This window comes from Blennius ocellaris (assembly GCF_963422515.1).
Source record: "Blennius ocellaris genome assembly, chromosome: 6".
NCBI lineage: Eukaryota > Metazoa > Chordata > Actinopteri > Blenniiformes > Blenniidae > Blennius > Blennius ocellaris.
In genome coordinates this window covers 11,065,664-11,088,894 of record NC_137655.1, presented here as the reverse complement: position 1 = coordinate 11,088,894, position 23,231 = coordinate 11,065,664, and the positions used below count along the sequence as shown (strand labels likewise).

General features: G+C 40.5%; 2 protein-coding genes across 2 annotated transcripts in view; both read right to left on the bottom strand.

Annotated features, from left to right (window-relative positions):
• The window catches only part of dars1 (aspartyl-tRNA synthetase 1), a 32,514-nt gene extending 22,309 nt beyond the window's left edge, over positions 1-10,205 (bottom strand). Inside the window, exons 1-6 of the mRNA XM_080498210.1 lie at positions 10,070-10,205; positions 7,375-7,474; positions 4,679-4,708; positions 4,260-4,317; positions 2,160-2,252; positions 804-906 (exon numbers count right to left, since the gene is read on the bottom strand). Coding sequence (XP_080354336.1) covers positions 804-906; positions 2,160-2,252; positions 4,260-4,317; positions 4,679-4,708; positions 7,375-7,474; positions 10,070-10,092 — 407 coding nt within the window. The 5' untranslated portion in view covers positions 10,093-10,205. The remainder of the gene's footprint in view (positions 1-803; positions 907-2,159; positions 2,253-4,259; positions 4,318-4,678; positions 4,709-7,374; positions 7,475-10,069) is intronic.
• Positions 10,206-13,954: 3,749 nt separating this feature from the next.
• The window catches only part of LOC308131429 (C-X-C chemokine receptor type 4-like), a gene marked incomplete at its 5' end in the record, with an annotated part of 92,819 nt that continues 83,542 nt past the window's right edge, over positions 13,955-23,231 (bottom strand). The window contains one exon of the mRNA XM_080498157.1: positions 13,955-15,562. Within this exon, the coding sequence (XP_080354283.1) occupies positions 14,441-15,562 (1,122 nt within the window). The 3' untranslated portion in view covers positions 13,955-14,440. The remainder of the gene's footprint in view (positions 15,563-23,231) is intronic.

Sequence of the window (23,231 nt, the reverse complement as noted above, 5' to 3'; positions counted from 1 at the left end):
TTTACACAGAGATGGACCTGCCGCCCTATTTGATTCAAAGGTTGTCTGCCTGGATGAGCATCTGCGCCAAAGGCGGAAAAGTCGACAGAAAGGCATGGCCAGGACAATGCTGCTGTGCCACTGCCAAAAAACACAAACAAACCAAAAAAAAAAAAAAAAACCACAACAGGAGATATCCACGCTATTACTGTCAGACTCAGAGAAAGTTTCATTGAGGCAAACTTGGTATTGCGTAGAGCCAGGGACATCTCGTGTCCCAACAGTCATCATTCTGGAAGAGTAATCCATCCACTCAAACATTTTTGTGTGTTGAATAAGTGTTTGTAAATTGCTTCATAAATATATGTTGCATCCGAGTTTCAATTTGAATTTAATTTACAAACGAGCCCCTTCATGGCCTCTAAGCGTCCACTTGCAGTGTCAGCAGTATCCCCCCCCCGGGTCCATTATTTCTTTTAATAAAGTGCACATCCGCCGATAGTCGTGTCCATTCATAGACCAACAGTAATTAGAAACAATTTGGCTGCAAACATGAGTAATGATGCTTGGCTCTCAAGTATTTCTTCCTCCTCTGATCCACGCGGCTGTATCAACCATCTAGACAGGAACTGCTCCATTAAAACGCTGCTGTATTCCACCCTTTTAAAAGCCAGCTTTTGCCGTCAAGTGAAAAATGATTGATTGCCACACCCTCCGCTTTCCTCAGAATGTGTGAAAATGGATCAGCAGATGATTAGGGCCCCTGGATTTTCCCACCATTGTTATTTGCCCTCTCTCACAGGAAGAGTGGTCTCCGTACTCACTTTGCAGCAAACTTGACCATCTGCTTGCTGGCACGGTCCCCCACTGCGACCAGCGCCTGCACGTTGAACTGCTGCTGACGCAAAACCAAGAAGCATTGCTTCCCTGAAAGCAAAACAAGCAAACACAACATAGTATCAGCTGGGCTGTTAGGATACACTTATTAACAAACTTGTCACAAAAACACCTTGGGCACTCTGTCTGAAGCAGATTGTTGGGTTAAAAAAAAAAAAAGGACACGTGGGACTGGAGATGAAAACACTTTCCTCCAGCTTTCACGATCAGGTGAGGTGTCAAACATTTGCAAACAGAGTCATCTTTGAAAAAACTCTCTGGGAAGAGAGGGTGATTGCTACCTTCCTATCAAACTATACACACACAAATACATCTCAGGAGAGTGTAAACAAGTTAGCAAACACAACCTCAGGGTAGCAGATAGTTGGACCACCCAGGTACTTGGATGTTTGTTGCCTGTGAGAATAGGAGGGTAGTGAGGATAACAGCAACACCAAAAAATCCCACCAACAGATGCAGCTCATCCTAAACTCAATCAGGATGTTATTCAGTTCACACGGACATCCTACAGCGAGCAGAGAGAATGAAGTTACAAGTGGAGAGGAAGTGACTCTTGGCTCTGGAAGTTATCTGGAGAGGAAATGGCTCAAAGACCATCAGCAGTGAGATTCGGACCACATCTACGGTGACAGACAGCACAACAGAAAGGGACAGGCTGGATGTTTCATACAAAGGTGCAACAACCAGGTAAAGCTCAGTGGGTTCATTGTATTCAAATAGAGCAGCTTCATGGCAGCCAGGAGATACAACACAGCAAGGAGAGGTTATCTGATCCTCCAGTTGGCAGTGACATGCTCGTCTGACAATGATATCAAAAACACCCTCAGGTTGCCACACTTTAACACGGAGAGGATGGAAAAAAACAGGTTATGCATCAAAGGGGAAAAATTTTTTGAAATGGGGTGTACAGTAAGGGAAAAAAAATAGGAAAAAGTGCAAGTCAAGTCCAATCAAACAGTAAATGTTATACAGGAAATGTTGACATTTATTGTCATTGTAATAAAACCAGCATGTTTCACTTTTGGATTTGAAGCTGCAGAATGATGGCAGTAAGAAATCTAGCAACCTTCAGCGCCAGCTGCTATTGCTGTTTGATCTTTGAAGAGAAAGGAGCGCTGTGGAAAAATGGCCCGAGGGCAGATGCTTCATTTTTTCCTGGGTAGAACATTGAGGATTAGTGGAGGGGGCATCTTCATCTTGGTTGTCTGTTTTGCAACAAAATGTGCTTGGGGTTAAAAAAAAAAAAAAAAAGGTGAAATGGGGGAGGTAGGAGATGATCTCACCTTTGGCTCGGCTGGTGTGGACTCGGGCGCGCAGCCAGATCAGCTGGTCAGCTTTCTCGGGGGTGAGATCTTGGATTCGTACCAATGTCCTGTCTGTCTCACGCAGACAGAGAAACACACAGACGCACCAATATTTGATTACTTCAAAGAACTTTGTTTCCCCCCCCTATCCCATCTACTCCTCCCTACACACTTCCAGAGGCACAAAGAAAGTGAATAAACAAGCATGTGCATGTGTGGGACTGCGCACAATAAAACGCTCAAATTACAGGCAAGTCTGACAAATAGGACACACGAGGAGGCCTGCTGAAAGCTGTCCAACTCAAACTATTCTCTGCAGGCTTCATGACAAATTGACTCCAGTTTCACCTGTATCACTCAGTCATGCTTACTCCACATCAACAGAGAAGGCAGACCGTCGAGGTTACGACAGGGAAAGCAGTCGCCCGTTTGGCTGGGAACTCTGCGTCAACCCACATAAAAGCCCTCAGTCTTCAGCCTCGAGACCCCCCCCATCCACATCCCTACGGCTGTACTTGGCATGCAGGTGAGGGAGGCCCCACTTTGTCTGCTGCCACTGGAGCTGAAAAAGCATCCAGACAGATGGACGTCGTCAGCAGGTCGGCCTGACTCACTCATTCGTCATGGAGTTATCAGGAACTACTAGTTTCTGCTGTTTATCACTGACATCGCCAAAATTGTGACGAGAGAGGACACCAAAGGCATATCTTAATGATGGTTATCACTTGTAATCGTGTTAAATCGGTTTGTTTGACAGCGAGATGAAGGGCATGCGAGAACTTCTGGATCGGCACGTCATCCTCCCAAAAAAATGCTCTGCGCACCGATGTACGTTGTTGATAAATGCACGGGTACAAAGATTTCTGTGCCACATATTTCCCAATAAGGGAAATGACTGGCGTTGTTGTTGTGTATTCAATGTAATATACATAATGTGAGGCTCAGCCCACCTGTTGTGACCTTGTACAGAATACATTACTCTTGATATTTTCAAGCATAATTTTCTTCAAATATTACCCACAATGTCCAATGAACAATCTTTTGTCAAATCCATTTTTAAATTAGCTGCCATCCTGTGAGACAAAAGACACACCAAGATAAAAAAAAATTAAAAAAAACTTCTTTTAAGCTTTTTAAGCTTCTTTCAAACTGAATATTATGCAGTGTCCAGATAAGACAAATAATCATTTCATTTGAAACAATATTAAAAGATCTTAGGTCAAAAACAAGTTTTTATATTGACTGTTATGCATTTGTTACAGTTTGCCACAAGTAATGTGTCGTTTCTTGTGAAATACTGTACATGTATTATATATAAATATCTTTCTACACACATAGCTGTCTTTGACACTTTGAAGACTATAGGTACAAAAGAGAACAAATAGCAACCATACAATAAAAACTGCATTTTCAGTGTCATCGATGTAATGTGACACAAAGAGGAAAAGAAAAACTGTTGAGGATTCCAGTGTCGCATATTAATAAAACTTCAGTTGTGTTTCCACCACATGTTGTAGCTTCAAATCACCTCTGCTGAAAGCTGTAAATGGTGGGAAGAGCCCAGTTAATCACTTCATATGAACTTTTCATTCTTATTCGATTGGCCTCATTGAACATAAGAACAAGATGAACGTTCGGCAGTGCGGAGTCCTGCTGAACAAAATTACTTAATTTCCTTGGTAAAAGTGTTTGACCAACGATTGGCCCAAAGAGAATCAAATATCACAAACAAAAAAAAAACCCACAAAAAATAAATAAATAAATAAAATCTAAATAATTCAAAATGCCCATTCCTGCTTTAACAGACATATTTGGTATATTTTATTGCACTAGTTCATTGTTGTTGAGTTCTAACTATGTCAATCAATTGAATGGGTGCAGCCGTTCTTTTTGTTGTGTTTTTAATTGTGCTACGTTACACTTTCACCCACGAAAGCTGCTCGTTGTTTACTGCCACTCTAAAGCAGACCGGTGGAAACGACCGTCAGTGGAAACAGTGAAATCAAAGAGAGCTGGTACACTGTGGTAGGAAATATGCTTTTGGTTGAGCTGATGGGGGCAGAAAGTGAAGATACTAACCCACTTTCTGCTGGGACTGCACCATGGCTGAGACTCCATAGCGGTCCTTGGCAAAGTCCTAATGGGTGGGTGTGGGTGGAAAAGAAACAAAACAAAACAACATCTCAGCAGTGGAAATAATGTGTTGAACCATGAAATCAAACCTCACTCCCATTTACTATATGCACATGATCCAAATTGTATAGTTGTTTACAGATATGGTTTTCAACACAATTCTCTGTCTACATCTGAGATAACAACTAGAACAAATAATTATTCTTATGGATTTAAATTACCCACCAAATCAAGATGAAACTGTGTAACAAGATACAGACACAATGTGTTTAACAAGCAGGTAAATCAAGACAAAACAAGTTTGGAAATAGAAAGGCAGAACTGGACTACGAAAACGAGCACGGTGATCTTTCCAGGATACTTACATCCTCCTCTGTGCTTTGTTGTTCAGCCGCCTGAAACAAAGAGACAGTGGGGATTTTTAAGGCATCACCAACAGCCAGGAAATAATAACAAGCGAACAATCCATTAAACTCAGAAATACCAAAATTTATAATATGCATCCCACTTCAAAAAAAGAAGCTTAAAGCGTTTTGCTACAACAGTCATGTAAATTGTGTTCTCATCTTCTGCTATCAAGAATTTGAATAACATTAATAAATCATAGCTGGGTCCTACAGCCAGGCTTTAGATCCCTGCAATGCACAGCTTTTCTCTTCCACACATTGCTCCAACGCATCATACACAATGAGTAATGGCAGCAAGAGATATTGCTTTGTAATGGGAGCAGCGTAAGTGGACAGATATTCTTTATCTGCACACTCACTTCCAGGCAAATGACTTCCAGAGTATGACGAGATCGAGTCTTGGCAAAGTTACAGTTCCATTTTCTATGCAAATTGATATTGGTGTCTGGAAATGGCTGGTGGCGGTGGAGTGAATTGGAATCACCCATCCTCGATATGATAATCCAGTCACATGATGGATGACATTGCAGCCTATGATCCAGTGAATAGAGGCCCGCTACAGCCAAGGAGCAACCCAGCCACATCGCTCCCACAGAAGTGACAAGTGATAGCAGTGAAAAGTGCACAACAGAAAATAACCCGGCTAACAGTCACTCAATAAACATTCAACTCTGCTTTGAGGTCTCCCTCAGGGCAGCACACACTGCACCACACTGACGTGAGCAGCGATAGCCGGTGGATTACACGGTGACAGCGCCTGATTCTTCAATAGAAATGCTGACTGGATGAATTCAGAGAGATTGGCTGCTGCTTTCACCGCTGAAAACTACTTGAGTCGTGACACTGCATCGCGCAGGCTGCCAAACTAGATGACATATATTCTGGAGATCTGTCCATCGATCCCTCTGCTAGAGCACTTTATACATTTCGGGGTTAGAAGGGGTGAGAGCTGATCCCAGCAGACTATAAGCAAAGGCAAGGTACAGCCTGGGCAGATCACAGGGAAACAACCACGCACTCACATTCAAACCTACCGGCTATTTAAAGCCACAGATTAAGCTCAAATGGATGTTCTGCATTGTAAGGAGAAAACCCACGCACAAGAAATGCATGCAAACTTCACACACCAAAGTCTCAGTTAGTCTTTCACTGGAAACATGCCCAAAATAAGAATCTTCTATATTTTCTAATACAAAGGAGGAAAAACTTAACCCTTGATCGGTAAATGTTACATTTGATTTGAAAATCATTTTGGAATAAAAGAGACTTTTTCAATCCAAGCTGCTTTTAATCCAGTACGAGGTGTTTACAGGGTATAACGATGTGAGTTGTCATGTCAACTGCTGGTGTTGGTCTACGGTGCATTATTAAATCCAAATCTTTCCAGCAGCTTTCAGTTTACTTTATTCTTTCATTTTGCAAGAGGGCATTCCATTCTTTTCTGGTAGATTTAACACTGAAAGAGAAAACGGAGCAATTTTTGCAGCTTATGCAGCAGCTGAACCCCAAACTTATGGAGCAGCTGGGGAATGAAAAGCATCAGCTCCAGGAACTAAAATCTGCTGCGACACAATCTCTGATCCGGATCATGAAAACTCAAAGTAAGGAAGTTGAAAGCTGGGGTCATAGTAAGGACTCTCCTCACAGCGAGAAGATCCCAGAGCTTAGTAAGCTTTCTGTGGAAAGTTTGCATGTTCTCCATGTGCGTGCGTGGACATGGTTTACCCCACCTTTCACTCAAAGTCAGCTCTGTGTGGCCCTAAGTTTGTGGATAGATGCAACAAACTTAATCTTCCAGAGTTATTCAATGCCGACAATTGCATTGCTGAATCATTACGCAACACAAGAAATCCTACATCTAAATGTAGGCCATTGCTCTATTGATAAAAAATTCTCTTATATATCTAGATAGCCAGCACTCTAGGAAAATACTTATACAAGTATTGCAACGTTGAATTTGTTGTATAGACCTGGGTTTGGGAAAAAAAAATCACTACTTTTGTAAATCTATCCAATTTCATCACAAAGACCCAGTCCACAGATCAATGGCGAGCTACGGAAGGTACAAACAAATTCATTCGTTCATTAGTTACTGGGATATTACACAGCTATGTTGGCAACAGTAACTGATACACATGCTTTGGTGGATATAAAGAAACATACTTGATCTGCATGCCTGCACGCGTCTTTGCCAACTTGTGTCAAGTCTGCAAGGCACACTGAAGCCCACAAAGATATCTGAAACCTTTGTAATATGAGGGAACCTGGCTGACGACCAATAAGGTCTGTAGGTGTAATTTGGTGATCAACAGTGTGCAGGATGTCTGGGTTATGGAGTTTATGATCCAACTCATTCATTCATTCAGCTTCACGGCGCGACCTCCACCGTGCTAAATTGTTTTTAAAGAATGTCAAGGAGTGTTGCCCTCTGCGTTGAAGAAAATAGCACTTTGTTTGGGGAGACATAAACATGGCCAAAACGACAGGAATACTTAAACAATGGACACCCTGGCCCCCCTGTCGACGAACCAACACCGCTGGACCTACAATGCCCAGCGGATCATCACGTCACAGGCTTTTACCAGCTGTGAAAAAAAATAAAATAAAAAGAGGGGAAAGCGGATGCGAGACAAAAAAAGAGTAAAAAACAAGACCTGCTTGGCTTGTTTCTCAGCCTTCTTTGCAGCTTTCTCTGCTTCCTTCTGCTGTTTCTTCAGACCTTTCTTTGACTGGGCCTGCTGCTCCTCCTCAGTCCTGAAACAGGAAGAAACACACTACATAAACATTTAAGTCAGCTTCCACCTCCCATGCCTCCTGCATCCCACAAGGAAGTAGTTGACTGCCTGGGAAAATTAATTCTGAGCCATCACCGACTCTGGCTTTTAAGTCTGTTCTACCTTTAATCCCATTGTTGTCCCAAACAAAAACAGCTGTAGCCCGTGTGAATGGAGCAATGGGAGTCTGGAGAGCAGCTAAAAGCAGCGATTTCAGAGGGTCAGATTAGCAAGATAAACACTGCAGGTTCAAAGAAGACAACAGTCTGTCCAACACTTTCTAATCCATTAAAGCATTTGTGAAGCGTAGATTATCCCATTATGATAACATTGTGTCTTATCGGAAAGTAAAGTTTTTTATTTGTTTACTGAAAGGACCACAACTCAGTGCAACAGAATGCTGATCAGCATATGAGATTTGCCTGTAATAAAATGTGATTTGTTGCAGCAACAGGGCAACAGAGAAACACTCCACTTCTATCTTGATGTAACAAATTGATATCCAAGCTAAAAGATATAACTGATGATTCAAGTTATTTTGATTGTCAAAGTTAACATAAAAGTAGATCAATAGCAATGGTGATATTGAAACTCAAAGTGTAAAAGGGAAGTATGTTAACAAACATCAGCACAGCAGGGCAGTGTCAGTGGATAATTGATCAAAGGCCAAAAGGAGATATAAATGAAACAGCAATAAAGCAGCAGATCATACATGAAATCCTATAAACAGTTGGAACATAGCACATCTCTATCAACTCCTTCTACTCCTGCTGCTCGGTTTCCGAGGTGAGGCCAGGTGTCTAGACCTGGAGGAAGCTCCTTTTCAGTCGTAGGAAATAACAAGGACCAAAGGGCAACTATGAATAGCAATAAAACACAAAAATTACTCCATATTATGACTTCCACAGAAGGAAATCACACCAAATTTGAACCTCCCCCTCAATTGTAGTTCAGTTGGGGAGGTAATATATATATATATTGAGCGTGTGCGTGTGCGTGTGTGTGTGTGTGTAAAGCACATTATGGAATGTGCTCTACAACAATAGACGTGTTGATTATTTCTATATCAATGCAAATATAAATCAAGCACTGAATTCTGAGCCTCATCCCAATACAAGACAATCTATATTTTACCAGTTGAACGACATATTTCAAACCGACTCCATGAGCAATCCATCTGAAACACCTCTCAGCGACCCAATGGTACGTTTGTATTCAAGCTGTGTTTTCAACCTGTACTACACCGACATAAGGCGAGGCAGATCAGGTAAGCTGTACTGCGGCTGATTTTCTTTTTTATATACGATCAACAAGTCGGCTGCATTCGTCAAACTGGATCGACAATTGATTTCAGCCGCAGGGCAAGTATGATAAAAGGCTGCTGCACAAGACGCCTGTAGTCTGCGGAAAATGAGAACACTAAGTATGCAGCTTTTAAACAGCTTTCACGTAACTAAACACAAATAAAAAGATCATCTGTTGTGTTGGGACACGTAATGAGCGAACTACACCTGTCACACATGCAAACTGTGTTGACGCCATGTGCTTCAGCATGTGGATTACAAAGGGGTATTATCACAAACATAAATCTTTAACTGTTTTATTGTCAACATGTTATAAAATGACAATAATGTATGACAACAGCTAAGCATTTAAAACTAAATGTTATCAGTCTTTAAATGAGGTTAAGCAATCTAAAGTCCCCAGCACTTCTCGGAGCTTCTTATGTGAAAACGCATGCCAATATAAAAGTCCCATCCCACATTTTGTTTATAATGCTGCGAGCTGGTAATTTTGTAACTTTTATTTACTTCTCATCTTGCATAAATGCATTAACTGCAAAAGGGTCTTTTAGGTATTCCGGACTACACCACAAGGAAAAATATCCGTATAATAACCCTAATCAATAAAAAGGAAGCAACAAAAATCCTATACTTGTAAACCAAAATTAAACACAGACATTTGATGTGTGTGCAGACTTCATTGCAGGGCTGTAATTTACTTTTTTTTTTCTGCTCAACACATTTTTCTGTCCACTTCAGACATTTGGCCAAAAGGGGATTGGCAGATTCGGGGGCAGAACAGTGTGTACAGACAAGACAAGACAAGACAAGACAAGACATGTGTTGGTTCAAAAAGAAAGCTATATATATGTATATAGTTCCCCTTTAATAACAATCACTTTGAATTGAGCTCCAGAGAAGAAACCTAAATTAGTAGATTCAGCACTTTGTGAAGGATTAAACAGTGCTATATATCCAATTCAAACCACTGAAATACAAACGCTGAGACATGCCAAAACAAACGAGTTTATTCCGATGAAATTTTATAATATCACTTCCTCAATGAGGGCATCAAAACATCCTTTTGTGTTTGTACTTTTGTTTTGATACGGTGTGAAACCTGTCGTTGAGATGAGTTAGTGTTGTCTTTAACAAACTATGAGCTGACGCAATCGGCTGCATGTTAAAGTAATGCTAGCAGCGGCTAGCTCAGTTAGCGCTGTCATGCCGGAATAAAACGTGCTGCAGTAAGACGTGACGTGGCTGCAGGAGTCAAGAAACGCCGCTCTTACCCCTGCACCTCCTCTTTCGTCATGTCGGACTGTTTCCTTGGGATGTTTTGAGGAAAAAATGCTTCACGTTAGTGTGACAGACAAAAACACATCAGCTGTTCACTGCATGGATGGACCGCACGAAAAGGAAACCGGATGCAAAAGAACTCCGGCTAGAAAGCAGGTCCCGACATTGGTTCCGCTCTACTTATTTTGTTTTCGAACACAACAGGCGTCCTCCACGACTTAAACTTAACCATACAAAATTATATTGTCCCTAAATTTACTGGATCTTGAAAGAATATCCTTCAAAATAAATCATTTAATAAGCAGAAGCCTCAAACACGAGGCGATGGGTGCAGCAGGAGGAAACCAATTCAATTCAATTCAATTCAATTCAATTCAATTCAATTCAATTCAATTCAATTCAATTCAATCCAATCCAATCCAATCCAATTCAATTCAATTCAATTCAATTCATGTTTCTCCCGTACAATAAAAATATTTTTCTGCTGTCTTCAGAGAATGACAGAAGCAGTAAAATAGCATGCAATTGAAATCAGTGCAAGATAGGTAAAAACTATGTCTAACTTGTAAGCAAAAGGGGAGCAAAAATAGGAAAAGGAATCTCTATATACAAACAGTTAAATAAGATTAACAACAAGCAGCATGGATAGAACAGTGCACAGCATTTGTGCATGACAGCGAAAAACACAAAATATACACAAGAAACACAGAAATAATAGATACTAGGGTGGTGTTTTATTTAATAGGGGTAGATAATATATGCTTCTAAATATATTGTATGTGGAAATTATATTGTGATTGAGTTTTCTGCCTCGAGAAACCGCCTGTCTCTTTGTGGTCATTGGGTGTCTCTCTTCTGTCTCTTTTTTGTATAGTTACATACATTTTTAGATAATTCTGTATCCCTGTGCTCATTTTGAGTCTATTTTGTTTCTGTGTTACTTAATCTGGAATATTATGTGACGTTGTTTTGTGTTTTTATATAGATATCTTCACATTTGTTTTCATGACAAGATTATTGTTTTCTTTCTTGTTTTGTTTTCTTTAATTGTTTTTTTTAGGGGGAGGGAGATATCTGCATGTTTTAAATTTTACTGAGCACCGCAGTTTCCCCTCACAAAAATAATTTGAGGTTATTGGTGACTCTGAAATATCAATACAAATATGGGGGGGTTCTCTGCCACTTTATGTTTGCTCTTTGATGGACTTAAGACCTGTCCAGGATGTATCATGCCTTCGCCTATGCAGTCGCCCCATGTTCCTGAATTAAATGAAGCAGGTGTTTGTGTTTTGTGTCGGTTTTTACTGACATTTTACACCTGTTCTGAGTAGTTTTGTAGTCTTCTTATATTATCTCTTTTTGCTCATCTTTGTTTCACTTTGAGATTAGTCCCTCCTTTTGGCCCCAAACGTCTGGCCTGGGAGGCAATGAACAAAATAACATTAAATACAATAATAATATAAGATGGAAAACAAACTAATCTTTGTTTGAGCACATGAAGTCAGCAATGTGCCTCACAAGACTACAGATACAAGCGACCACCCTATGTGGGCTGTTTTGCACATCCACATGAACACTGAAAGTGACACACACCATGAAATTACTTTTTGCACCCCTGGTTGAGCGCACGGAGTGCATCAAGGTATTTGGTGACCTTTGCAAGAATAACCAGGCACAACTTGTGGTGGTGGTTTGAATACAGTGGGGGTGTCATCAAAGCTTTTCTCAGGCGGTTGCCCACAGGAGCCCCCGATGCAGGAAACAGCCTTCCTGCTGCTCACTTTCCAACCAAAACACTGTAACCTTTAGTGGAGCGTGTCACTGCCCAAGCAGATCTTGCGTTTTCTTTGCTGCTTTGTCTTCTTTGGGTTACAATAGCACTTTAAAACTATTACTGTGGTTATTGATTCTGTCACTTATCAAGATCATTGTGCCTCTGAAATGAAAATTAAATTGGGCCCCAAACTAGACTTGGACTGTGGGATAAAATTTGGAACTTCCATCAATAGAATAAATTAGAGTATAGACAATTTCCTGCCTGTTCCAATAGCTTTGGCCTTTAACCCAGTAAATTAAACAAAAACCACTTCACTGCTCGAACATACATAGAGTGATTTATTTTAACTCATACATCACATGTCAGAAAGGTTGTGTTATTGTTGCAACATTTCACAGGAAGAGGATATTTTTGTTTTGGAAGATTTGGGTTCCGTGTCATTATTATCACGTGACGCTTCATTTAATTAAAACAAACATCTGAAAAATATAGCCGGACACTGTAAATCTGTGGTGTTTAAACATTTTCTCATCAAACAGAAAGAACAATGGCTTTAATAATATATGAAAGGGCACCTTCTCACATCCATGAGTGACCTCCCAAGGGTGCTGTATATTTTTAAAGTGATACACTCAAGTGAGCACTTTAGTCTGTCTGCAGTCTCACAACATCCATGTGTAATTTTTATGATGATAACAGTTAATATTTCGACATGGTCTGTACAACATTAAACAATACAACCAGTCAGACTCATTAAACAGATGATATGGACATGTGTTGCACTGTAAAAGGCGCATCTGCTCTTCCTCGCAGGAACTTTATTAAAAGCATATAATTCTCTTTGTGTGCCAGTGAGCCACATTCTTTACTGTTGTGTTGTTCTCCTCTTGGGGACTTCTCTGCATAACCCTTCTATGCGCATTGCCAGTGCAGTTCTTTTGTAAGCCCGCTGTTGTTAACCCGATGACAATGAAATGGGATGCAGGGGATATCTCTGAGCACTTTAGATGGTTAATGTCTCTCTCTTACTTTTGATTCCTTATTTGTCTCTACCCCATCTCTCTCTCTCTCTCTCTCTCTCTGTCTCTCTCTCTCTCTCTCTCTCTCTCACACACACACACTCTCTCTCCCCCACTACACACAGTGAATCAGTTAACATGTCATGTTAATTCTTGCAGTACATTTCCAGCTGAAAAAGCACCCCCTTCTTGATCCTGCCTCACTGCATGAGACCAGAGTCCCAAAGTAGGAGTTAACCTTGTGTCTTGAGAGTGCCTCACACTTGTCTTTCGCATGTAAAAACATGGAAATGTATGGTCTTTGAGGTTTTTTAATGAATCCTGATGCTGCTTTGCATAGCAGCCATTTCATGGATTTATTCTCCTTGACCTCCATTGTTGTGAGTTTCCCCTGGTTTCCAGTTTGAGCATCACTTTGTCAAAACACTAAATCCATAGAGTGCACAGCAAATATAAGAGGCCACAGAAAGATTGACGTGGGTATGTGTTCTAAACGTGTCATCTTTATGTCTTGTCTTGTCGTCATATAATTCCAGCAGATTTACTGTCAGAGACACACTGAATCCAACAATGCCATCCAATTTGCATCTTCATACTATATCACTCAACTGCTGAATGCCATTATTTTTTTGTTTGGTGAGTCAGGAAATAGCTAAGTTGACCCATTGACCCACTCTGTAAGGTGAATAGGATAATACTTGTTTACAAGCTAAAGACAATGAAAGCAGTATATCTTGCAAAGTGAAAAGAAAGAAAACAAGTCAAAGGGTAACTTAACATGCTATTTTCTTTGTCAAGGAGCCATATGGTTCCTAATTATAACTGAGGATTTTAGGCTTTTGTGTCATGGGCTGCTTAAGATGTAAAAGTGCACAGATGTTCTTGCAATTACAGGGCCTGGGTGCTCACTCCTCCTGCTACACAGCCAGTTCAGGTGGTGACATTTGTGCTCAAAGACAACCCCCCCCCCACACACACACACACACAGGTTAAAAACGGCACACCACCAGACTTATTTTATGAGAAGTACTGAAATGTTTTATTTTTTACAACAAAAACACATTCAAGGTGGTAAAAAAACAAGCAGCTTGCAGTTTTTCCTTTACAGACTTCCAGTGTGGATGACAGCAATAAATAGTTTTTAGGTAATCACACAACACAAATGCAAACAAAAAAAATGCTACAAAACTATTTACAAAAGCAGCTACCATTCCTGAAAACACAAAAAGGGCATTGTATGCCTGAGCTTTGATATAACTTCACCTATCGTAAAGATGAAAACAGGGATAATGGAAGTCGACTGTTAGGAGGAATGAATGGAAATGAGGCACTGCCTGAGGACACCGTCTGCATTCAGGCATACAAAAAGGAGCAAACATACAACAAAATCCCCTCACAACACACATAACTGCAGTAATCAAGACAAACAACTCAAAATGTGTAAAAAAAAAAAAAAAATCCTCTTCTTTAACATCTGTACAAAATGTAGTAAGTTCTTGGAAATTAAAGCTTAGCTTTGTTTTCTCTCCTGAGTGGATGAAGTCACCGACTGTGAAGTTGGCCATTAGTTAACTTGCCAGCACACTTGAAGACTCTGACTCGGTTGACACAGAAGAAATTGGCCCTCGCTTTTTTGTCATGAGAGTCACTTTCTGACTTGATCTGCTGCTGACTGTCAGTGCACTCCTGGCTGACTTCTTAAACTTAACACCCAGGAAAGCATAGAGGATGGGGTTTAGGCAGCAGTGGAAATAAGCCAATGCCTCAGTGATTGAAATCCACTTCTCCACCGCTTGTTGCAGCGCACAAGATGACGGGACCACATTCAGCATGATGAGGGTGTCCAAAAAGATGCCAACGCAGTAGGGCAACCAGCAGGTGAAAAAACACAGGATAAGGATGACAGTGGTCTTCAGTGCCTTCTTTTTCAGTGCCTGGCCCTTGGTGCCTTGGGACAGCTTGGCGATGATGATGCAGTAGCAGACGAGGATGACAAGGCCCGGCAGGATGAAGCCCACCAGGATGTGCCAGAAGCGGAACACAACTGTCCATATGAGACTGGTTTCCACCGGGTAGATGCGCTGGCAGATAGTCCTGGAGTCTGCTGTATCTTCACCTTCATCTGTCAGGAAGAAATTTGACGACCCCACATTTTGAACCCTGGCAAACACCAGGTCAGGTACGGTCAGTATGGCGGCAGGCAGCCACACACCCACATAGATCACTCTGCTTGCAAGCAGCTTCCTTGTGGCTTGGCTGTTTGTGGCCCGTACAACTGCCAAGTATCTGTCCAGGCTGATGAAGGCTAGGATCAACACGCTGCTGTACAGGTTGACTGTGTAGATCATATGCACAGACACGCAGAGGAAACTTCCAAAGTACCAGGTTTTGGCCGCATCCACGGCCCAGAAGGGCAGTGTGAGGACGAACAAGAGGTCGGCCACAGAGAGATGGAGCCGGTACTTGTCCGTCATTGTTTTGACCTTTTTCTGGTAGCCCATGACAACCACAACTAATCCATTACCAATCGTCCCCAGAATGAAAATTATTCCGTAAACGGTTGGCAGGAAGATCTTGTTGAAGTCGGCGCTCAGCGCTGTATCACATGCCTCTTGGAAGTCAAGCCCGAAGTCTCCAGACTCCTCTGAGTTGTTGTATGTACCGTTGTCAAGAAACTCGTAAATGACGTCCTAAAGGAGGAAGAAAATAAAGAAATAAAATTTAAAAACTGGAAAAAATATATACATTTGTAGAGAAGATTCTTTGCTTGCATAGAGCAAACAGGTTGAAGGGGACCCCTTAAAGTTGAACATTTCCCTGTTATTATTTCAGTCTCGAACGTTGGAAAATGAGAGACTAAACTTAATTCATCCACTTCAGGTAACACAGCAGCTTAAAATATATGAAAATAATACTAACGTCTATGTCACTGCGAAGACAGCATGTTTTTGTTTGTTTTTTTATATAACAATTAATTAAGAAAGAAAACTTTTCAGTGCAAAACTAATTTACAAACTGTGTCTCACCACATTTAAGAAGTGTCTAAAATGGGGAGCTGACTCACCTCCATGCTGAAGAACGTGCGTTGAGGACAAGAGAGCGTGCGTCTGCGTGAAATATAGGCTGATCAGTGTGGTTGAGCGACACACACGCAACTCAATAAATAGGGCCCCCTGCTCCCTCCCCCTCCCCCCTTTAGGGGGAGGAGCAAGCAGGATGCGTCTCCCAAAACAGGCGCTATAAAGTCAACGACTGTCTGAGGTGAGAGGCGTCAGTTTGTGAAAGTCTGTGGTTTAAAAGGAAGAAAGAAAAAAAACGGTGCAAACAACAGTTCGAAAACTGAGATCATGATTTGACTATTATGTAAATAATTATAATTAAATTCTTATTAGACTCTTTTATAATTCCATGTTATAATTCTTTGTGAAGAAATAATATCATAATTAAGCTTTATTACACTACAACAGTTCAGCATAATGGCAAGTATGATATTATAGGAGACAAAAAGTCCGCACAAACATGCCTGTAGGAAAGTTTTGTGAAAGTTTTAGCACTTTTGGACTTCTTATGTTAATATATCACCGGCCCACGTGCTTCACTTCCCTCTTGAACCAGCCTTAAGTGAAGACTGACATTTAGATTGGCCGTTTAGTCTCCCCTCCCAGTCTTAGATTTCTCACTACAAATCACTTTATAACCGTGTCTGATGGCAGTTTTCATCAGCGCAGGCTTGAATCTCTCCTCACCTTTTATACACACTCTGTCACTTCTCAAGTGCTGTTATGTCTAAGTCCCAAGTGCTAAATGACCCCCCAGCGGATTTGAACAGAACCACACACCCTATAATGTGGGAATTCTATCAAACAGCTTTTGAGCTTGGGTGAGTCCAACATTCATTTCTATCAACCCTCTCTGATTTCAGTTTGAGTAGTGAGGACAGGGCCATGCCACATGAAACACCCCGCCCTGCTCTTTAAGACGGGGCTGACGTTTGTTTGAAACCCAATATCCTCAGAGAGGCATACAAATACTATATCTTGTCTTTGATATATGAGAGTGGTGACAGATTCAATGAATTGATCTGCATTCTTCATTCAAGTCAGCATGCTTGTGCTAAAGAGCTATTTCGGCGTCACGAAAACAAAACTTTACCAACTGCCTTTTCTTGGTGAAGGGATGAAAGTGTGATTAAGGTTGAGCAATGAAAACTGCACCGTTAGAGAAATATTTCAAAATGGAACACTTCTCACAGTTGAGTTACAAAACATCAGCAGTGAGCTGCTCTTTTGAAAAAAAAAAAGAAAAAAAAATGTAGAGGAGTTTAATGTCCTGATTAGAATGAGGAAGTTTGGAACAAGACAAACATGATTCATGAAAATTCCTACAATTATTAAAATATGGATTTAAACCACTGCTTTCTGGGTGGCAGTGCTGGTTCCTTAAAAACAACGGGCTTTAGTGATAATTGTTATTTTCCTTCTGAATGAATTCTCAGGAACAAAGTACAACAACAGTTTTTTCAACAATGTGAAAGAATTAAGAAGGCTTCTGCTTCTGTTTTGCAAACCACCGCATAGTAGCTTGTTCCAATTTCACTTGGTATTTATTCTTTAAAATCCCCCTCATACGCGCAAAACACTGTAATGACATTTTCTAGTTTATCAATTCATTGGTATAAAGAAAAATCCATATTCTAATAAAATCTTTCCATCCTCTATGTATACTAATCCAGAGTTAGATTAAACATTGGACCTGAGCTCACTTCAGCCTCCACAAGGTGAAGAGGCAGAACACACTGTAACACAGCAACATTTTAAATTGTTATGATTTCGTAATTAGAGTAAAACATTCAGTTATCTACAATCTGATAGTGAGAAATACCTCATCATTAGCAGGCTTGTACATTAGATAAATAAAAGTGATGAGTGTGTGTTTAAAACTTATCAGAGCAGTAGATTAACTGTGTGTTTGTCGTCCTTGGATCTCCCCGCCACAGGATTCCCAAGGAGAGAAACCAGAGGGGATCTGCGACTGGGAGAAAGGCCACTGTATTGGTATGATGCTCTTATCAATGCCATTCAGACGGCAGACAGTTGTTCTGTTATCAGTCTGCAAGCAGAAGTCCTGGATTTCATCAGTGCTGAATTACAGTATTTCATATTGCACATTCTCTAAATCACTTCAGAGAGAAATTCCACTTTAACACTTTTTAAACTATATATGATTTTAACTCTACAAATATTGCTTCGACTACTATTTTTAAAAGCCCCTCTTGGATCAGTTTGCAATCTTTGGAAAATAGTGGGACCTGGTCATAGACTGTAGCAACACAGCAAATGTTAATCAACTTCAACGCAGCATTCTTAAACGTGAACTACCATTTAGGCCTGATGAAGACAACATCACTAATAGTTTATTACATTTAAATTAGTCGCATTCTGTTGCTTTATTTTTCCACACTGACCAATCCTACTTTTAGGATGCGGAGGTGCAGGCCACAAGGTGGTCCGGAGAACTGAAAGGGGTCAAGGGTCTTGTTCAGGGGGCCATAGTGGTGACAAATCAGCTGTGGGATTCGACTCTACGAAAACCAGATACCAAGACTACTTCTCTGACCTCCAGGCACGCTCGCCACAATTAATGTTAGCTTTATGATTTAACTCAAATGCTGACATGAAACAGTGTAAAGCTTTTGATTTTGGATGATTTGAACTCAAAACCCATATTATGTACATGGTAATGTAACATATAGTGATAATGAGGAACATACAAAGGTGTTTTCTCTATTTCTTAACATACTTTTTTTTAATGATAAATGGTAAATTGATTTCACTGATATAGCACCTTACAGCTGTGTGAGCAGCTCCAAAGCGCTATACATCATTCATCACTTTCACTCATTCACACACACATTCACACACCAATGTAATGTAATTAAACCTGTAGCTTTTAAACTCAAGTGCACCAATCTCACTTTGGCCTTAAGTTTGCTTTCTTAGTTCATGTGAATCCCTGAGAAATAAATGAGACATAATCAGTGCACTGCAATCAGTCTACTTACCATTTTATCATTTGTGGAGTCTACGTGTACACAGAGCTTATCGTTTAGTAGGATTTCAACAGAAAGGATTCCACAGCTCATAATAAATAAGACCTTTTTTTTAGCTGTTGCTGGATATCTGCAGCCGCCTATGTCAGCGTGAGGATTCAGATTGCTATCGGCCCAGAATACAAAAGATCTGTGAGCTACTTAGAATACAAATCACAAGAAGTGTGAACGGCAGCTAAGGGGGCTCTTTACTGAAGAATGGCTATTGAAATGAGGCGGAAGAATGCCGGCAAGATAAAGAGAAGAATGAGGAGCGCTGTTCAGTCAACACCAGCCCTCTAGTTCCAACTCATCCCGGGCCCTCCTCAGCAAGTCAGCACCGGATAATTTTTCATAATGATAGCTCTGCTCAAATATCACCTTAACATCTCCTAAAACTCATTGCATCCAAGCTTTGTTATAGAAGCTGACTTTGGGTGTTGCCCATAAATGCACAAAAGGTTTTGGGTAACACTTTTAATCTCTTGTCTGAGCACAAAAAAGTCGACTACAGGCATTATTTCAGCACGGCACATGCAAAGAAGAGGCACGTGCGCACGCATTTCACTTCAGATTCTTGAGAGAGATTCATTAGTAGGTGTGCACAAGTAGTTTGATTTGGTGTACCAAAAACCCACCGAAAGCTATTTTCCAACAGATATAATTTCCCTAAGATCTATATAAATAATTTATAGCATAACATCTAAACACTTTTGCCTCTTAAAAAAGAACAATACTCTCTGCAGTGTTGGTACAAAGACTCGAGTGTGGCTGTTATTACACGACTTCAGATGATCTGAATGCTTCCCAGCATGTTTGTGCATACCAATGCTCATTATTCACCCAGGAATGCACAACTTCTTTATCTATCTATCTGTATCAGGGTGCTTTTGTTTTTCTGTCTGTGCACTTGATGTGTGTTCAAGGGGAAAGCTCTCTCTCTCTTTCTCTCTCTCTCTCTCTCTGAAAACGCAAAATAAACCCAATATGTTTTAAGATGTGCTTTTAAAATTAAAATTCCAATCATTTAATGGAAGCATTTGTCAGTGCATGAGCCCCAAAAGTTCGGCTTAAACATGTGTGTGGGGTTGACTTGGTGGGGTGAAGGGTTGGATGATGGCCCTCAGCCAGCAAGAGAGGTTCATCCTTCACGCTCGCTGCTCCTCTGTTTACGTTGCGTCTTGTGACAAGACGAGATGCGCCAAGCCTCAGTGAGTAAAACATGACAGCAGATGCATGATACTCTGAACACTGAACTACTAATGGAGAATGTAGGTATTGTGCAAAAATGACCCTGATCTTCATGTAAGTGGCATGCAGGAGCTGCCAACGCCAGAGGAAGTAGGGTTTTTTTTTGGCATAAAGAAATATTAGCAAATATATTTCCACTTGGGGAAAAAAAATATTTGTAAAAGCATCCTGCTTGCTTGCCATTTATATTTGTTTTAGAAAAAAAGCTTGAATTTGAACAATAGAGCCACTTTAAAGACAAAGCTTGTTCCTTATCTTTGGACGGCACCCTCTTGAACTTCCTACTTTGCTGCATGTGTTGCAGGCTCTGTTTAAAAAGCCTTTCTTCGACCTCAGTCAAGGTCACACGCCAGTGAAATGAAATGGTGTGCAGGTGCCCAGCCTGTATCACAAAAAACAAAATAATAAAAATGAAGCGACAATTGTGAAGCTTTTCAGTGTGATTATTCACAACCAATCTTTCTAAAAAAAAATTCTACATTTCCCTGACAGTTGAATGGATCATTTCACTGCCATTGTAAAAATGCCATGTCTATCAGTGTCTTCAGAACAATACACAGACATTTTAGTTCCACTGCGTCCTCAGTGGTTTTCAAAGTGTCGGGCTGCTCTTTTGTTTTGTGGGAGCCAGCAGAATGATTTAAGGGGGGGGGGGGAGGTTCCACAGATCAGGGGGAAGCCTTTTCCCATTGGAGTTGGTGTTAATTATCTTTTTTTTTTTAAATGGAAAATATCTAGAGTATAATAAAGATAGAAACTGAAATCAGGAAATCAGTCATGGCACCCGTTATGACAGGTGTCGATTTTATATAAAGGTTGAACAACTGAAAGCATTTCACTGACAAGAAAAGAGGTGTGCTTTTTATATCTATGGATCTTTATAGATATTACCAAAGAAAATTGGGGTAAAGCAAAGCACACTCACGCCTTTTTATTTATCTTTTCATTTGTTATGTGGATTCTTTACTTATTTTTGAATATGTTGGCATATACATTGGCATTCATTTTAATGTATAAAATTTTAGTTGAAACTGTTGTCATAAATATAACTTTATTATTCATTTGAGGGTTTTCAGGCATGTATCCATGGTTTCTGTTTTGATAACTTAATTTTTTTTCCAAGATCAGGACAGTATTTATCTTATCATCAATCCAATAATTTGTGTTTGAGTTTGGATTTTAAATTTGTCCAACTGTATACTGGGAATTTTTTCCAGGTCAGAGCAGGACAGCAGCTCGCAAGCGTGTTGCCTCCTGAGTGGTTTATTTTCATTTCTTTCCTACTTGATACTAACAAGCTTACTCCTCAGCCACCAGTCTGACAACGTTGGTGGGCGACAACTGGAAGCAGGCAATTTTTTTTACTCCAGAACATTTTCACGCTGATTACCCAGAATCCTGCTGCTGCCTGTTCTGACATGGAGTCCCTGCAGAATTAGACGTAAGGGCATGAACCAATAAAAATTGAAATGGGTGACAATGCCCTCAAGCAGTTAGGGGAGAAATATATCCACTTGTGGCACAGATCCAGAGCGAGTCACAGGGCTGCTTGAGAAATATGGCTCACTGTTGCATAGGAAGGGTGTTTTCTATGGGTCCATGATAAAAAAAAAAAGCAACCAGGGTTCCCTTTCCTTTTTCACCAACGTCTCCACTGCGGTTTTGCCTTGCAACAGTATAAACACCAGAAAAAACCCTCCTCCTGAGCAGCATTGAGAATTTCTGTTCTGAATAGATTAAACAGGATTTGAGAGAAAGACAGATTTCTCTGTTTATTTAGCTTAAATGTGTAAATTCCTTGACAAATATAACAATTATTTTAGAAAATCTTGTTTTCTTTTTATGACCCAGAAAAAAATACAATTGCTGTTCTATTCAGTGACTTGTCATGGTAGGAATTGAGAATCATTTCCCTGAAAGAATAGTCAGTAGACTTTAGTGTTTTCTCCGGGCAATGGGAGATCCCTGTGCTGCATTTGTATGTGACAGAAGATCACAGTGAGTGTTCTTACAAGCTCTCTGCAGGTGGAGGTCCACCATCTGGCCAGTGCAGACTGCTGAGGAGACTGATGTGGACAGAGGCCCAGCTCAGCCCTGATCACCTCAGATAACACTAACAATGGGCCACATGACTCCAGATAAGTCGAGTGACAGAAGGAGGGAAAGAGGGAGTGAACCTGCTGCTGTTGCAGTCTGTCTGTTCTTTAACTTATTCCATCATGATTGTTGATGGGAGAGGGTGTTATGCTATAGGAATTGTAGCCAAGATCCCTTTCGAATGCAACATGTTTTTTTCATTTTTTTCTTTCTAGATAAAATGAGGCAAAACGTGAAATGCTTATACAAAGTAAAAACATGTTCAAAGTACAAATAGACTTTGATGAGCAAGAGAGTAAACAAATGACTGCTCCTTAAAGTACTTTGAAAAGCAGGGTCTATTTACCCACCCCCTTTACAGCAGTTTTCACTGTAAGTGATTTTACAGCACAACTTGGCTGGTTTTTATGCTGCATGTCCTTTCTATTGCATCCAGGATGTGAAACCTGGTCCACTACAGTCATTGTCAGATACTTGACATGATGAATAGAATAGAAACACTTTACTAATCCCAGAGTTCTTCTGAAGGAGACTTTGATGACGAGGGAATGGAACCTGCAACCAGTGGGAGACAATCACTCTACCACCAGAGCCACAGCACCACAGATGGTGTCATAACATTGTGAAAGTCATTGTAGTCCAGGAGACACACAGCCAACATTGGCCTTGAGCGGGATAATCCATTAAAATTGTACCAAAATAGCTTCCAAATGCAGATTTTCAGATGAATTATATTGGATTAATTTTCTGAAACTATTAACTTATCATTAAACAATTGCAAAAGCATGGCACTGTTAAAAAAATAAAATAAATTTGGGACAATGAATTGTCCTTTATTAATCTCCTTGGGGAAATTCCTTTTCTGTATTGACAAATACTATTTCTATGGTGCAGAGGTGCACCACATTACAGCCATCCAGGGA